Here is an 18,799-nt window from a genome sequence, read left to right as displayed (position 1 = left end):
CCCTCTGAAACGTGAGATGGGACGGTCTCATTGGGCAGTAGGGGGTCAACCAATACAGCTTGAAAACCCGTCCAAAGACGCCTGAAAACCAGTCCAGACTCCAGACTGATCAGCTCATTCAAGCTAAAATGTTTCGCTCATTTTCTGCACTCACACAATGCTTTTACAGAGGTGCTAATGACAAGCCAGATGCCACCTCTCTGTTTGAGTACAGTACCCGTCCTAGCCTAGTAATTAGGACACACAAAATCACCAAGTTCTTTCGCCTGAGAGAGGCAGTATCTTGTCACGACCCTCATTTTGCTGAATCTTTCAGAGACAGAACTGGAGAAGTTCTGCCCGAGCGAGTCCCGACTAAACGCTAGAGCAGCCCCTGTCTGTTTTTGACATTTATCAGCCTTCTTGCTGCGGAGCAGACGCACACACACTTCTTGCGTTGCTGGCAAATCCCACAGCTTTTGGGGAAAGAGCGGAAATATTTGGCCTCACAAAACCGCCCGAAACCAGTGGTAACGTACAAACGACTCTCTCCTCTCTTTCAGCTCTCACCCTCAGTAATGTCGTAAAACACTTTTTGTAGAACACTAATTGTTTTTCTTCTTCCGTCTGCGGGGTGCATGTCACATTTATATGGGTTTATAGATGAAAACTTTTCTTTGCATGCGGTTTGGTACATCTCCACTAAACATTGAGATGTTTGCATCTGGAGTGACGACAAACGTCTTGTGAAATAGGTCTGTCTCATCTCTGAAGCACAAAGACAGCTGCAGGACTGTAAAAACACTTATAGCTTTACTGTACCTGGTTTTCATTACAGCACTGAGAGAGGGGGACCCAGTAACATGCACGCCCCTCCGGGATGTTTTTACTCATGGAAGTATATTTCGCCCCTTTCGTTCTCTGTCTAAGCTGTAGGTTTTATAGATTCTTTCCATCTGAGCCTGGTCATCCTAAAGAGCTTAATTATAAAACACTTTTCCCTCGTCTACATTTCTTTTTTTCCTCCATCTCACCACAGCTCTGATTTAATGCTAACCGTATGACTTTGCCTGAGGGTTGGATTGACGTTTGTAGATGCCCTCTGTACACATATCAGCAGTGCTCAGCTGTTGATTTTATTCTTGTTTCCCATTACTGTAAGTCTGGTAGTTTTAGTCTTTTGAAATGACGCAACAACTCAAATAATCAATTTTAAACTAATAATTTGTTCGCCATGCCGAAATTGCTAATTGCTACTCGGTTTAAAGTGTAGAGTTTCCATTCCTCTAATAATTTACATTTAAACTTAAAATAATAACCATTGCATTACCATTCTGCTAATAATTTTACATATATACACACACATACATATTTATACTGAAAAAATTGTTACTAGTTATTTTTTTGTAATTATTTGTAAAATTTGCTAGCAATTGCCCTCGCTCTATATGTAAACGTGTGTGTGTGTGTGTGTGTGTATTTAATGCAAATCCTATTTAGGTTCTAAAAGACCATTTTTATGAGCTGAATTGAGGCTGCAACAAACTGAACTGTTTGAACTGACCATAAAAAATATTAATAAAACTTGAAAATCATAATAAATAGCAATATGTGCGCACATATGGCTTTACTGGAACATTTCAGATAATTTAATATGGCACATTGGACGATCTGGAGCCACTAACGTGATGACATCATTAATACAAATTTATCAAAAGAACCAATTTGCGTAAATGAGTCGTACTTCCTATAACTACAACCTGAGAGTGTGAGTGTCATCAAGACCAAGTCTGTTCTTACTTAAAATCTGTGCTATGATTGTTACATTTGAACATAATACTTAAAACCCCTTGCAGTTCTCTAAACACCACTCATCACACACCTAAATAACAGTTTTACTCTTTTACAGTAAAGGTGTTAAAGGCTACTATTCCTTCAAAGCTGTCTGGCTTTCCAGGGTCAAACTTTTAGAGGCTGGATCACCTGTGATGCCGTAACTTATCATTATGGAAATGTGTACGCAGACAGTATACATTAACAGAGTTATATGAGGAACACGTAGGACTGAGATTCCTCTGTGTTTTATCCCACAGGTTTCAGCTATGAGGCTAAAACTTATTCTGGCACTGTCACTCTTCATCTGTATGACCTTCAGCCTCGCAAAAGATCAGAGTCATCCCTTGGCACGAGGTAGAAGACGAGGTGTTGGACCAAAACGAGCAAGAAAACAGACGTCTATTACCACCTTGCAGCAGGGAAGATTGCCAGAAAGCAATGGACAAGATGGATCTATTTTTATTGACTCTCACAAGAACACAAAAGAACCAAAGCCAGACTACGGAGCAACTGCAGGTCAGTGTTGGGAAAGCTACTTTGAGACTGTAGTTTGTCAAGCTATAAACTACTCGCCATTTAAAACAACTATCTTAATTATCTGATTAAATTAGATAATTAAGATAGTTGTTTTCCTCATATACAGATGTGCTGTATTTAACTTAACTTTGACAATAGCTGATGCCAACTTTTACTGTTCATAAACAAACCATAAACTTGGCTAATCATGAAATTGCGGCAAGTTTATGGTAAGCGAAAAAAAGTAACCAGATGGCCACGTTAAAACATTGAAATATGGTTATTTTTTGATATAGTTAATGTTGTGAGGTTCAAAAAAGCCATAAAAAAAAAACAATAATAAAAAAACAGAGTGGTTAGTTTACATGGTTTAGTACATGACCATTTTGCCCAGGGTGGTAATGGTCAGAACTGAACACTGACCACATGATTATACACTGGCAAAACGTGACCGTGTGACCCTGCAATTCACAAAACACAAACATCCGTTTGTGCCTTAGAAGTAAAAGCGTGGATAATACCACCAACACACATTGTAAGTGCCTTTAGCATTAATCTCAATAACAGATCTGTAAAAAAAATAATTAAACAGCGCAAATATGGTCTGTAAGACTCCATTAAAACAAAAGGAAAAAAAACACTACTTCCCAGTAGACACATTTTACTACTGTATTACTAGCATGTGTGCACCATTTTAAACTGCGAAGATCTCTGTACATGAGAATGTAGATAGCCATTTGCCATGTGGAAAACAGTGTTGCGATAGACTGCTATATATAGCCATTTTACAGCCAGATTATATGCATTGGATGAAAACATTGGGCCAGATGGGCCTCAACAGGCGTGTTAGCATCCAAAATTGTCTAATAGACCTGTACATGCATAATGTGGCTTCTGTTGCCAATCATTTCAAGTGAATTATATTTTTATTAAATCACATTTTAAATAATCAAATCAACATGATAAAAGTGACAGCCTTGAGCATTTTCAAGTTACCCTAGGAAAACCAAAATTAAAATGAATCAGACTGATTCATTAGAGATTCATTGTTTTGAACTGATTCTTTGCAATTAGTTCACTGCAACATTTGGCAATCAATCACATTTTTAAGTTTCTTTCTTGTTTGTATAATTATTCCAGGAAAATCCGAGCACTGTGTATTTCGTGGCATCACCATGTATGATAAAACGGTATGGTCGCCGAAGCCATGCGTGAATTGCCTGTGTTCCAGCGGCGAGGTGGTCTGCGACCAAATACTGTGTCCCGCCCTACGGTGCCAACTCAAATTTCAACGAATCGGAGAGTGCTGCCCAATTTGCATTGACCCAGGTTTGGATAAAGCATGGCATTAGCACTGCCTGCCAGAATATTTTATATATTAATTGTTGTGTTTGATCTTTCCTTGTCTTATAAATGAACTATTGGCATGGTCTCAGTTGTCGACGCCCCGGAGTATTCAGGTGATTCTCCCGTTCCCAACGATCTCGCTGAGCCCTATACCGGAATATCACAAAGCCAGAAAGACAGACAAAAAAAGGATGAACAAGAACGAATTCGCAAAAAAGATGCTGATCGTAAGCAGAGAAAGAAGCAGAAGAAAGAGGAAGCCGAGAGACAGAGAAAGTTAAAAGAAGCCAGAGAAAAAGAGGAGGAGCAAAGGAGACTACGAGAGGAGGAAGAGGAGAGAGCGGCGGCAGAGGAGAGGAAGAGAAGGATGGAAGAACAGCGGAAGGCCGAGGAGGACAGGGCTCGTAGGCTAGAGATGGAGCAAAAAGAGATGATGAGAGCTCTGGAGGAGGCAGCCGAACGTGCCCAGGAAGGACTCCGTGGGGACGAGGCCACTGAAGACGAGGACGAGGTCTGGCTGAGAGGAGACGTTTTTCAAATGCCACCCGTGCCACCAACGAGAGCAGCAGGTCCTCCTCTCTTAGCTCTCCAAGAGCCAACCGAACCAGACGAGGAGGACACTGAACCAGGCGAAGAGGAACCAGAAGTAGTCGAGGAGGAGTCTGAGATGGTAACCACATCGCTGCCACAAGGTTGTTCGATCTCTGATGTCTCTATCTCCTGTGAAAATGCTAAACTGACGGGTATTCCTCCACTGTCCATTCCTGAGCTCAAATCACTCAGCCTACAGGGTGAGGAAGGCCACATCTCCGCATAACCCCTGTACAGGTCGTAACGAGATACAGGCACTGAAATTGAACTTAGATCATTACCTAAGACACATGCAAGAAATTAAGCCTAAATCAGTACATATGCCAGTGTTTACACAGTCCATGTATACAGATTCCAGTGAGGCTGATTTTGATAACTTGTCATGCATTATGAAATTACAGGCAATGAAATCAAAACCATCCCTGCTGGAGCATTCAATGGCATTCCCAACCTAGAATGGATTGACCTGGGGAAAAACAAGATCTCGTCCTCTGGCATAGACCCACAAGCTTTTAAAGTAAGTTAAAAATAAAAGTTTCCTGCATACTGCATCAGCAATAAATACAATCTTTTTCTTTTGGTGAGAAAAACATTTTGATGTCTGAAAAAATCCAACTGCAATTTTCTTGCCTTGTCATATTTGCAATTGTTTGGATGACCAAACGTTCATGTTTCACATGTTAACGACTGAATTGCTGTAGTTCAAAAAATTGTGCGAATATTGTGCATGTTAACGCCATTTAGTTGCATCAGACCAAATTAGCCTTGTCTGTTGCCAAAAATGTGATCTTGACATTCTGCAAGGCATTTGACCAAGGCTGCAAAGAAATGGCTAATCTCACATAATGTTGTTGGAATCTTAAAAGTCTGCTTAATGTAGAGAGAGACAGAAAATAAAAAAGTGTAAATAATCGGACTGTTGACATGAAAACCGACCCATGAGTGTAAATTTGCTGAGTCAGACTGACATGTACATATATCGTTTTTTAGGATCATACAGCATTCTGGCAATTGAGATAATGTTCCTTTCCATTGCTGCCTCTTGTTCAGAAATTCATATGAACATTTCTTCATGTCTTCCAGCTGAACTTCAGTTGAATTAGAGAAGCAAATGTTTCTTCCATAACGGTTTAAAGCCGTGCAAAAACAGTAAAATCTGCAAACCTGACAGTGCTGAACTACACTTTTCTCCAATGTTTTGTTCTGTTCATAACCATATGGCTTTTACAGAAGTTTCACAAATCTTGCTCTAATACAAACACTATACCCACTTGTACTTGACACTTGTAGCCATGCTTTTTTTGCACAGCCTTTCAAATAAAAACAAAATTCCATGGCACATGTTCAAGTGAAACAACAGAGGGTATGCTACGCTAGTCTTTCCTATTTTCACTGGGTTCTAACCAGTAGAAATATGCCCATCATCTGAAACAAATCGTGAAGTTTGTATATACTATATAGTATATATACAGTACCCAGACTGTGTCAATTCATCAGAAAGCTTGGTGTTACAATCAGAAATAAAGTATATGATAGCGATATGGCATATGGAGTCCAAACAACTGGTTGTTTAGTTAGCTTAGAGACTGATAACCATAAAAACATGTGTCAAACAAATGTGTATTGACACACGTCAGCATAACTAATAAGTATCCAAAGCATTGGGAGAAAACCAAAGTGGAAAATTTTCACTGAAGGATTTCGAAAGTATATCGTATATTTTATGCACCTAAAGATTAATGACGTGATTTTTATGTAACTGTCTTTTAAGGGTCTTAAATTCCTGTCTCGCCTGTATATGGATGGAAACCTTCTGGAACAAATTCCCTCTGAGCTCCCATCAACACTCCAGGAGCTTAAGATAAATGAGAACATTCTAAAAGAAATTGAGGAAAACAGCTTTGAAGGTAAAACAGTTACGCAGAATTGCCATGTATAAAGGTTAGCATAATTAGAACATCTATAAAAAAGCTAACATTTAATCAGCTAATACTAGCATGAAATGTCCCTTACCTAATGTTGTACAAAGAAAACACAATATTTTCACAAACTGCTTCATAATTCCTGGAAGGTCTCAGCAGTCTGGTTACTTTGGAAATGGAAGGGAACTTGCTCAGTGAAGGTCATGTGAATCCACAGGCCTTTAAGCCCCTCAAAGAGCTGACTTACCTTCGGCTAAGCAGAAACCATTTCCGTACCATTCCTCAGGGCCTACCTGCATCTCTACTGGTAAGTTTTGCAAATGGAGAACTATTCTGCAGTCAAGGAACATCAAAAAATATAGAAACCATGACTTAGTCAAACAATTTTGTTCATTTAATTGCACACACATTTGTGGGCTACAAATCAGCATTGGTTCTACAGTACCTGTGGGAAACCAGTGGCACTAAAACAGCAATTAAGGCAAACCAAAACCAACACTTTACCACAGAGTAATTCAAAGCTGCTGAAGTCAAACTTAATTGCATTGTCAAGTAACAACTGTTTCTGTTTATTTATTCAATGAAGCAAACTGTACAAGTTACTTCATATTCTCTTTGATGTTTAGGAGCTGTACCTTGAAAACAATCTGATTGAAGACATCTCTGAAACAGCATTCAACCACACCACAAACATCAACGTCGTTGTGCTACGACATAATAAATTAGATGAGTCAAGCATTGCACCTTTCACCTGGATCAATCACAGGTGTGTGTCTTCAACAAGGTTAACAATCAAACCAATATTTAGGCAAATACTGTTCAAATTTGTTCTATTAATAGCCTAATTTGCATATTAATAACAAATTTGCAGAGTAAATTGAAACTGCAGAAAGTTTAGCACATTTAGCCTCTGGTTACACTGGATTGTGGGTGGTTAGTTAATATGCTTTTGCACTGAAATATTGCACGGTAAAGTGGCGAAAACAGATTCGCGCAATAATCCTTTGGAAGAACTGAAAAATGGAAAAGTATCTAGAAGTGAAAAACCTTTTCTGGGTTTTTTCTGTTTTTTTTTTAAACGCATGAACTCTAATTCTACTTTTCCCGCTGTATCTAAAAGGAACCTGGAATCTATAGATCTCTCGCACAACAACTTCTACCTGGTTCCATCCTTCCTGCCAAAGTCACTGGTTCATCTGGTTTTGGTCGGGAATCAGATTGAACGCATTCCAGGATATGTGTTCGCACACATGGAGCCTGGCCTTGAGTACCTCTACCTCTCTTACAACAAGCTGGAAGGTGACGCTGTGGAGCCAGAGTCATTTTTTGGCACCTTCAACACTATGACTGAACTCTGTCTAGACCATAACCAGCTTACGTCTATTCCAATGGGAATTAATGAGATGACAACGTTACATTTCCTACGACTTAACAACAACAAAATAAGGTACAGTGCTAGCCTCCTGCAAAGATGAACATGTCTAGTTTGTCATCATTTCCAGGGACACATACATACACAACAAAAACAAGATAAATTTATGTATGAAAAAAATATTCCAGACATATTGCCAAACTGATTTTTTGCAACATATGGAGAACTTTGAGATTATGTTAAATTCTTCCTCCAACAGGCATGTTTCAGAAGACGCCATCTGTGACCCCTTGAATGACGATGACTCTCATCTAGTTGCCCTTCGCCTCGAGAACAATTTCCTTGACCCACGGAAAATCCCACCCACGGCTTTCTCCTGCGTCCGCTCCTACTCAAGTGTTGTTTTAAAGCCTCAGAGGATTAAGTAACTGTAATCTTGTCTACTATTATTATAAACCACTAAAGGCCGTAAACATAAAACTAATTAGATTCCTGTGAAACTTACAGTTATCATGAAAATATAACTTTTTTTTTTTTTACCCCAAATATTGCTAACAGGCAATCCTTGCATTGAATCTCTGTTTGGCATGTTTATTTTCTGTCTCGTTTCATTAGTTTTTTTAAGCTTCCATTTATTAGTCAAGATAAGATGAGACATGTTCACAGCCTCAAGGATCATGGCAGAATGCTGTCGTTGTTCGCGCCTGTCTAAACGTGTCTTTGTAGGATGCATGGATCAACTGTACAATACTTCAAGAGGAAAAAAGTAGCAGATTATAACTTTGTATTCTATGTTGAGATGTATCTTATTCTTGTCATAACAGTATTAAGTTTGTCTGTCGTAGTGAAGAAAAACAGGATGCATGGCTTTTCTTAAGTGTTTATAAAAAAAGGCAGCCAAAATCAACCAGCTTACATAAATGCATTTTTCTACTAAGACAGGACCAATAAGGACGTTTACTACTGAGAGAACTGTGATGCATAATTGAAAGATATCTACATGATTCAAGTCATTCAAGTGAGCACAGATTTGTATTTGCTTAGTTTAGAATTCAGTGGGAAAATCAATACAGCTTCAATAAAAACACATTTTCCAATGTATTTTACATTCATTTTATCCAAAAGTGTGAGATGAATTAAGCTATCACATAAAAATATTTCCTAAAATCTCTATTGTACTTCTTTCCTAATATATCTCAGTATGAAACATCTGCGATCTATAAACGTTCAACAGAAGTTCTGTGCTAATGGAATCGCTGCAGACTGAAGCACATTAATGACCCCTGTAAATGATCTGACTATGACATCATAGTCTTCCGCTCCTTCTAAGATTCTTCTAAGGTTCCGAGTTCCCACTACATCATAGCCAGAGAAATGTGGACGATTACTGAAGAAATGCCTCTGAGGTTGAATTGGGGTTTCACTGATTTCAGACTACAACTAAAATGAGAGGAAAGAATAAACAACAAAAAATGCCTGAAAGGGGGATCATCTCAGAAGCTTTCCATGAAGTTTTCCATGATTCAATGACTCACATACTAGTCACATGGCTTTTACTTACTTTTATTTTGTTAAATCAACAGCTGAACCACCCCCTCCTTGTTTCTGGGTACAGTTAAATCTTGCTCTATATTTAGAGGACAAGCAAAGCTGTGGAAAATCGCCAATATATCTCAAGGCTGTGCAAGTGTTTGCAAGGTCGAGACATTTACAACATGGTTCTGCACGTCACAACATTACAACAAATAAGATTGAAGGTGTGAAATACAAAAGAATTCGAAAATGGTTGAGGGAAATTACTGGTACTTTCTGAATAATCTAAGCACATCTACACATTTCTACCTTTCCTCAACCAGTTCACCCTCATGTTGTGTCTGTAATAGTATCTACATCCTTTTAATTTACGGCACCAACTCGACATACCACAAACCTTTATTGGTTTGAGGTTGGTTATCATTTCGGAAGGAATGCTGGCCAGTGAGACCCAGGAGAATGAACGGAGAAACCATGAGACATAGGAACTTCCATCATCTCAAAACCCCCAGCCAAACCCAAGCATATGTGGCGCCACCAGTACTGCCCTGTGAATAGAGAGGGGTCGCGTTTTGTGCTGCTGTAAGCAAACAGCACTGTAAAGTCTGGAAAAGTTATCATCCAACATTTAGTTTTAGATTAAAGGTCCCCCATGGATTGGGACTTACCATATTTTGTCCCATAAATATTCATTCGAATTCACGAAACACGAAACATGCATTTACTTGACTAAAGTCAATTATTTTATTAGTAAACTGATGCCAGTTCTAGCGGATGTCAAATAAATCATTCTAAATGTTCTGATTTGGGTCAAGCAGAAAGATTTGCAAATGTCTATCAATTTGATTTTTTTATTTATATTTTCCAATATAAAGTGTATATAAAAGCTATTTTATCTATATCATATCACTATCAGTCAGTCGTTACATTACAAAAATTAGTGTTTGATCTAAAAATAGAAGCCCAGAAATAGCCCTACAAATTATGCAATATGCAATAATTTGTGCACTCTGAAATATTTAAATACGTCAAAAGTCAGATAAGTAGAGACCACCCATTGGCAATGTAAAGAATGAGAGTATCCCAGACTGGCCATTGAAAATTTAGGCACACAAAATTGGCCAAGTTTCAAGTGCTGATGAGAAACATACGGCTGGTAACAATGAGTGTTCAGTGCTAGTTAAGCATCCAGCAGAGCTGCGTGCAGTTCCTACCCCTTATTCCGAATCTGCTCCTTGAACCAGCAGTATCTTTTCCATCCCCATTCATTCAAGGATCTCATGCTTTGACGAGCGTGATCTCCACCTTTCGGGCTTTCGTGCATGCTGCATTTAAGGACCTGTGTCTCAACAAATCCAGACGGCAATATTGATCTCATCCCTGGAGGCTTACTTGAACAAGGATTACACAGATTCATCAGGTATGTTGTCTTCATCTGTCCCTAGACTTGAGATAATTGATTCCACCATAGTAAGTTTGTGTGAAGCTCTATTTCTTGGAAAAGTAGACATATGAATTCAAACGAACAGCTAAATAAACCAGACAACATTTCATAATATTAATTGGGAGAGAATAAATTAATTTAAAAGTGCCGTGGTGAAACATTTACAGATAAATTCTTCATTATTTGTGATGCTGAGCAGTCTAATAACAAAGCATATTTCTCTACGCAGGTTTTTTAAATTGTTTTAAAGCATAAATATTAAAGTTGTAATATTTATAACTTACAGCAGGTGAATTCTTAACAGCTCGATTTAAATTGAACGTTTTTGCAAAAATCAAACAAAATACAATCATTCCAAATGATGATTTAGATTTACCATTAAATGTCAGAAAAAAAGGGCACCATTAACAACTCTTAAAGGTCTATAAACTGTGAGCCACCTTCTCATACGATGATGACTAAGGCTTCCATAAACAAGATTGCTCCATAAACAATTGCTTAGTACAGCTGGTTCATTTTAACTTCTTACACAAACAATTACAGCAATCATTAACCTTTTCTTCCCACAATTATTTCATTAATGCTACTGAATTGAATAAAAAATTTGTGCAGGTAAAGAAAAGCAAAAACAAAATAAATCAAATCATCACAAAAATATTGAGAGTCGTGATATTTCAGGAGCATCTGTATTTAACTGTAAATAAAAGTGCTGTGAAAGTCATTCAATAAGAATGTCTCTTTAACCTGAGATCAGTTCCCATTGGCTCATTTCATTGTGATGCAAACTAATAAACCAATCAGGATCCTTGGGATCCAATTCACACGATTTTCTCTTTCATTCTGTGAAAAAATTCTATGTGTTATAACACAAAGCAATGCAACATGTTCGACAAAGTACAGGTTAAACAACTGCTTGTGTTCATGTTCACAGGGCTAACCATTCATGACTAAAGATCCAAACAAAAGCTGCACCATGAAGGTACTTTTACTACTCACCCTACTGACGTTATGTCACGCAAAACCATACATGCCTATCAATGTCATGGATTTCGTCAAGCATCATGACATCATGCAACAAGATGCGGGTGATTATGATGATGACGACGACGACGACAACGATTACAACGATTATGATGATAACTTTGTTTCGGACTGTCCCGAAGGGTGTCGGTGCTCAAAGAAAGTTCTCCAGTGCTCAGATCAGGGTAAGCACTGCATTAAACTACTTTAAACAACTATTTCCAGGGCTCGAATTTCGGCGTGGGATTGCGGGAATTGCATATAATATTACTCATTCCCGCAGGTTTCGCACTTATAATGCAGGAAATTCCCACAAACATTTATTCAATTAGCTCGTTGGTTGAATGAGCAAAGTAATCCACACAGATTATCAGATCAAATCAGTAATTTGAAAACTTTATGCGAGACATAATTTCACAAACAGCGAAAGTGATTCAACGCTACCGGGTCTTCTCTCTCTTTCAAAATGCGTGCATGGCTTCACAGCACCACATCATCTGTACAAGAGAGCTGCGCGGTACGATACAATACTTTACTAAAGTTTTTTATATGCACGACGTGTCCATTTAAACATTCAAGTGATTTTAAAGAATTCAGTAGTCCTCGCGCTCTCTCTGAGAGACGGTTTTCTGTGCGCTCATCCCAGGAGCACACGCATAAAGCCGCCTGTCATTTCTTAAAATGCATCATTCTGTTGTGTTCCATCAAGCTGTTATTGAATGCAAGATCACATCTTAGAAACGCAACTGATCGGGGTAATAATTATATAGGGTTTCTTTAAGGCTCATTTGTCAACTAGTCTTTCAGGCAACCCACTAAAATGTGCGGCTTTGAACATCTCTACATTCTAGTCTATAAAATCTCACATCTCTGTTGTCTTCACAGGTCTGACCAAGGTGCCAAAGGACATTCCTAAAAACACGTTGCTCGTCGATCTCCAAAACAATGACATCACGGAAATCAAGGAAGACGATTTCAAAGGCTTGGATAATCTCTATGTAAGTAGTAAACTCTCCCCCTTAAACGCTTTTAGGGCATTTTAAGAGTTGTGTTTTTATACTGGGTTTACACAAGGACATCTGGAGACATGCAGTGGTAGCAGAATTATGTGGAATTCTGGACACATACTTGAGTGTTATTGATATTTGCATCTACTGTGGACAGTTTCATACTTGTGGTAAATATTTGCTCATGATTAGTGGTAAAATGGTTAAAAGTTCTTGCAGTGCAAGAAAGCAAGAAAGGGAATAAACTTGCAAGGGCATAAAAAAATAGAAACAGCCCAGATCTTGAAAACAACAACACAAAGTTCTATTTAGCTTTCCAAAATTTCACAAAAATGTATGGAAGCTGTAAAATGGCATTTTTAAAAGTGAACTGTGATCAATAATGGTAACGACTATCTAGAGCCATGGACACTGTACCTTTATTATTTCTCCTTCTGTATTTGCAGGCCCTGTTTCTGCTCAACAACCAGATATCAAAAATTCACCCAAAGGCCTTTCGCAACATGGACAAACTCAAGATTCTCCACCTGTCATACAACTTGCTGACACAAGTCCCCGAGAATCTTCCCAAGAATATTCAGGCATTGCGACTGCATGACAACAAGATCAGCAGACTTCCGAAAGGAGCATTTAGGGGAATGCAAAGCTTAAATGTTTTAGGTAGGTCTCCTAAGTGATGTTCTTAAATAAACATGGTCAGAGTCATGCTTAAGTAGTTAGTACACTTGCTTCAACAAGTTGAGCTGTATGACTTGCGTCATTTCCCGATTCCATTCCCCTGTTCTCTCCATCATGACCTCATTAAACCTTGTTATATAATCAGATACATGATCTTACACTATTTGTATCTGACACAACAAGCTCACTTCAGTCAACTGACCTCCATGGTTCTCAGGTAATGTACAGTAAAAAAAAAAACTCTGCCTCCATAGTGTCTAGCCTATATTAAGATCTGCATTTACAGATTTAATCTCAATAAATTTGGCAGAAACAACTGAGAATTATGTTGATACTGTGGTGTTGTAGTTAGAAATGTGGCTGGCAACCAAAAGGTTGCTGGTTCAAACCCAACCAGGTGTGATCCATCAGTCTTTGCATCAAATTTTTCTGCCAAATGCATATATGTAAATGAATGCTTATTTAGAAGGAAAAAAACAAGATGTTCCCTTTTCTTGCATCTCTAGAACTGAGTGCAAATCCAATTGCAAACAGCGGGATTGAAGCCGGAGCTTTTGACGACATGGCGACTCTCTACTTGAGAATAGCTGAAGCAAAGCTTACAGCTGTTCCTAAAGGTAAGAATTATAATTTGTTTTATGAAAGTCAAGAGTATATCACACCTGAAAGAAAGTCCTAAAAGATGACGTGGGTCTCGAAAGACAAAGTGCTTACAAATTTGACTAAGCACATAAGTCTAATAATATAGATTTTTATTAATCTATCTATTAATCTATTATTAATACCACAGATCTCCCATCTTCCCTTACCGAACTTCACTTGGACTACAACAAGATCGCCAAAGTGGAGTCAGAGGATTTTTTGAGATTAAAAAGTCTACAGAGGTAAGGTAAACCAACTCCCTCGTGTGGATGAAAACAGAACACAACATTAACTTGTCTTTCACAGGTTGTGGCTTGACTTCAATCAAATCAAGTATGTGGAGAACGGAAGTTTCGCTGGCATTCCCAAAGTCAGAGAAATTCATTTGGACAACAATAAACTGAAGAAAGTTCCTCCAGGCTTAAACAACCTGAAATATTTGCAGGTAAAACACAAATACACATACAATAGAAACATGAATAAGACATGATGTGTACAGAGATCTGATCCACTTTTTTTCTTCTTTTAGGTGATGTACTTACACTCCAACAGCATCCCTTACGTTGGAGTAAATGACTTTTGCCCTTCGAAAACCCGGGTTAAGAAAGTCCTCTACACTAGGATCAGTTTATATGCAAACCCAGTGAAATACTGGGAGATTCAGCCACCCACTTTTCGGTGCGTATCCAGCCACAACTCGGTGCAACTGGGTAACAACAGAAAGTGAGCGAAACGGTACCAACGCGTACCATCTTGCCACTGGAGGGCAGAATTATAGTCATGAACTTCATTCTAATTTTATAAATTACCATTTCATGTCCTCATGGTGATGTACAGAACATAACTTATCCAAAATCCAAGAGCATCCGCAGAGGCTACAGACTCAGTACTTGAATTTAGAGAGGATTTCGAAGACTTTGAATTCCAGTAAAGATAGAATCAACTACAATGTGTGCAATAGTTACATAGGTTTTCATAGTTAATGTTTACATTGAAATCTTTTCGACTTTATAAAAGCCAGAAAACAGTTTTTTAAGATCAGGTGCTAAGTAAATTTGTCCCTTGTGTATTGAAGGTCAACAAATAAGTTTTATCTAAAAAGGAACGACTGTCTAGACTCAAAGAAAAATTAATAAAATTCACAAGGCCAGTTCGTTCATTGTTCTACTTGTATTTTAGAGAATGGGCATTACTCATTGGTGCTTATTAATCGTTTTAGTGATAACAAAAAATTATATTGCATGCTAAATTTTCATTATATAACGTTTTATTCATTGCCATTGCCATTGGACTAGGACATTCTTGTCAGTTCACAGAAATACTGAAAAATTGATCTGTATGGACCACCTGGTTGGTTGCAGTTTACACAACAGTTAACTGTAATTGCAACCAGTGTTTTCTCAGTCAGCGGTGCTGTGTTATTCATTTCCAATTCAGATATTGTTGTTTCTTTAGAAAAATAAAGAAAAATGAAAGAGTAAATCTCGTTGGATTAAGAATGTGTACATCTGTCCTGCAATAAAACAAAATACCAACAGATGGAGACTTCAGTGTAGGACTGGACCTGTTCTTCAGGACATAGGTACAGTAGTTGCTATCCATGCAGATAGAGGATTTTGTGTTTAATAGGCAATGGTCATGTTTTTTTTTTTTTAAATCAGGTGAATTCATTATAACAGTATTGTATGCCATTCAAATAAATTTGAACTTTCCAAGTAACAGCCATTCCAAAGCATATTTTTGCACACTGAAAACTTTTTCCCCATTTTTGGTTAACTGAATGCTGCTTTACTGCTATTTTACTACTTTTTACAAGATACTCATCCTATTCGGGTTCAATTCTCAATACCAGCAGGAAATGACTGAGGCGTCAAGCAAAAATGGCTGCCCACTGCTCCAGGTTTGTGTGTCCACGGTTTGTAGTGTTTGTGTCTGTTACCTACTCACTACTTCTAATGTCTGTGCACTAACTTGTAAATGCAATGTAAATGCAGAGGACAAATTGGGTTACCGAACTTGGCCGTCACTTTCACTTCACTTTTTCCCCATTTTTGATTGCAGCTTGGCTTCGCATAGAATGTATATACACTTTTATCAGACTACAATTGGACTCTGGTTTGTGCATGGCTCCAAAAGACAAAGAGGATGCGCAGCAAATGCAACCCAAGTGGTAGTATCCTACCACTCCGTATCAGTTATTCTATTCCGCACTGTGAGATTAAAGAGAGATTAAAGCGGTAGCTTGATTACACAAAAATCCACTGTAGCTCAATTGTAATTGTACAACTCACTCATAAAGACAGTCACTTGCTGCCACCTACTGGTGTAACTGTGTAAAAAAAATCCCCACCTCTGATGCACAGACAAGTGGAGCGATAAAGTCATTTTACAAAATGTATATTATTTAATATGTATTGTAAAATTTGTGGATAGTGGGTCTCATTGTTTACAACAGCAAAACAGCTAGATTTCGATCAATCAGCTCATTTTGTGTCCCTGTAATATAATTTGGGTCTGAACGGGTTAAATGGGGGAAAAAACAACACCGAGGGGTGGTGGCTAGAGAGAGAGGCTCTGCTCAGGAAACATATGGAACAAATCTTCAGGTTGGCCTGATCTGCTTCTGCCACGTCTTGCATACCGGCGTCTCCAAAAAACTCACAACAGGTTTGGATCATTTAGGATCTTTGAGCCCCAGAAAACACCTGAGGGATTCGATAAAATTGTTAAAAGATACACCAATCCTGCACAGTATTTTTTCCACTTGTATGACGAATCAATCTTTATTAAATATCTGAAATGACCAGGTATTAATGTACCTTTATGCGTCTGGTTAATTTCAGGTTTTTTTTAGCCATTAAATGGCCTTCGGGTCTCTTGGATCACAAACAGAAACATAAGGTTTAACTCTTGCAAATCCATTAAAGTAAACGTGTGTAAAATTTGAGAGCAGAGCTATGAAGAACTGATTCCAGGTCTAGTTTAAATCTTCCTTGCACAGCACACACCTCATAATTTTCCCCATCCAATTTCCCTCCAAAGTAAATACCTTTGAACTAAGACAGAAAACAACCACCCAGCTTGTTTTTATCAGCTCCTTTCAAGAGAGCCACCAGACCACTTCCCTTCCCGGAACATTTTCAATAAAGTCTCTAAAACACTGTTTTGTTCAGACAAACGTTTGTGGATTAATTCTTTACATTTATTTTTTAAAGATTAAAACTGTAGACCAATGGTGTTTACACCAAGACTTTTGTGTTGGTCAACAGTTAAACCTTTATTTAACTGGAAAAACTATTACATATTCACAATGTCAAACCTAAGACAATAAACACAGTCTCTCTTTCCTCACTCCCCTAACTGTATAAGCTTACTTTGAATGTAAATAATTGGTCATCTAATTGATCTTTAAGAAGCACTGTACAATAAACTAACTGTCATCATGATAAATGAGTATCGAAGCATATCGCATTCAAAATTCAAATGGGACTACAAACGTTCATTTGTGTTTCCCAGTTGTGAAAGACACACACACAAAGTGTGAGAATTAAAATGCAAAGCATATGGGCATTTGCATGTTCCCCAGAAGCAATGGTCCTCTTAATGTTAATATTATTAAAGAGCATTGCTCATGTGCAGATTGCATGCAACTGCTCATCTTTCCTAAGCCTAAATATTATTGTAACGTCACATATCCATCACAAAAAAGCCAGGCTGAAGTTTATCAAAGACCAAAAAATACAGCTTGCCAAGTTTTCACCCCCTTCCTTACAAAAAAATGCCCCAAAAGAACCTCTTGGGATCACAATCTTGAAAAGGTTTTTTTCTCAACCCGCAGTAGCGTTCATGCTGCAGAGACTTCTCAGCGTCTGCCATGTGGGCAGCAGCAAAAACAAATCTTCCAGTTGACAGAATGAGTGCTGAGGGGTCTGTCTAGCCAACTCTGAAAAAACAAAACAAAAAAAAAAACGACACTCTGTAGACGGGTCATGAGAGACCGTCTGTGGTTTTACTCTGATACAGTACAAGCACTGGAAAAAGGCCTCCATATAGTGAGCTAGAAATGTCTAAACCAATTAAATTGAACCCACTTAATTGTTGCAATGCATTTTAGGCATTTAAATTTGCCAACTGTAATCTTCCTTCTCACTAAACAAAACTTTGGATGAACACTGGCTGAAGTTTTGTTTTAATTTACTGTACATACATAGAATAGTATACATTTAATTCTAATAAAATATAATATAATAAAAATATGAGTAGTATTTTATTAGTATTTAGTGTTAGGGAATTTACAGTTAAAGACCCAAGGCCCAGACATGATTAATTAACACCAAGAGTTAGAAGTGCAGTCAATTTAAGACAAGAGTCAGAATTATAATAAAGTAAAGAAAAATTTGACGGAAGATAGTTAGCAGTTTCATCAGGCAGAAGTCAGCTTCACCAAGGTGTAAGCGACGTCATTACTTCAGGTTGAATGATTCTGATTGGCTAAGAAATAGATAAACATAGTAAATGTCCACACATGGACTGATAGGCAGTAGCACATCTCCAGTCTGTACGGCTGCCACCAGGACCCTGAGTTAGTTACGAGTGACCTTCCGAGGTCACAAGACTGTGTGTCTAGGCGCCAGCATGTCCAAGAAAACAAGTCAGTCAATCTCCAATAATGCCACTTAACCTGTTCCTTCACCTTTAACCAAGAATGTTAACACAGACACACAGACACACAGCTTCTTCAAGGTTGGATTTGGTCGGGCTCTAACGATAAACAGGAGACTTTCCCAAAACATCCAGATAACAAGTTCTTTCTCTCAATGAGAGTACACTGTAATATGGAACAGTAAAGTAAATGCTTTAACTAAGAAATGGTCACCTAAACTGTTGACCCTTGTGACCTACACTCACCTAA

The 18,799-nt window shown here is 38.2% G+C and overlaps 3 protein-coding genes across 3 annotated transcripts in view; 2 read left to right on the top strand and 1 right to left on the bottom strand.

Moving 5' to 3' along the window:
- The window catches only part of cenpp (centromere protein P), a 49,118-nt gene that overhangs the window by 6,122 nt on the left and 24,197 nt on the right, over window positions 1-18,799 (bottom strand). The gene's annotated exons all lie outside the window — the stretch shown is intronic.
- Window positions 269-8,727, top strand: ecm2 (extracellular matrix protein 2, female organ and adipocyte specific). Its single transcript, XM_081385133.1, has 10 exons — window positions 269-509; window positions 2,073-2,331; window positions 3,472-3,660; window positions 3,768-4,469; window positions 4,671-4,786; window positions 6,041-6,176; window positions 6,341-6,498; window positions 6,818-6,957; window positions 7,312-7,638; window positions 7,823-8,727. Exons 2-10 carry the CDS (start codon window positions 2,082-2,084, stop codon window positions 7,989-7,991), a joined length of 2,187 nt encoding a protein of 728 aa, XP_081241259.1. The 5' UTR covers window positions 269-509; window positions 2,073-2,081; the 3' UTR covers window positions 7,992-8,727.
- On the top strand, window positions 10,269-14,707 carry aspn (asporin (LRR class 1)). The gene is made up of 8 exons (XM_081385136.1): window positions 10,269-10,516; window positions 11,472-11,745; window positions 12,446-12,558; window positions 13,014-13,227; window positions 13,752-13,862; window positions 14,036-14,129; window positions 14,194-14,332; window positions 14,417-14,707. Exons 2-8 carry the CDS (start codon window positions 11,484-11,486, stop codon window positions 14,612-14,614), a joined length of 1,131 nt encoding a protein of 376 aa, XP_081241262.1. The 5' UTR covers window positions 10,269-10,516; window positions 11,472-11,483; the 3' UTR covers window positions 14,615-14,707.

Source organism: Scardinius erythrophthalmus (genome assembly GCF_964197995.2).
Source record: "Scardinius erythrophthalmus genome assembly, chromosome: 14".
In the NCBI taxonomy this organism is placed as follows: domain Eukaryota; kingdom Metazoa; phylum Chordata; class Actinopteri; order Cypriniformes; family Leuciscidae; genus Scardinius; species Scardinius erythrophthalmus.
This window is presented reverse-complemented; position numbering and strand designations above follow the sequence as displayed.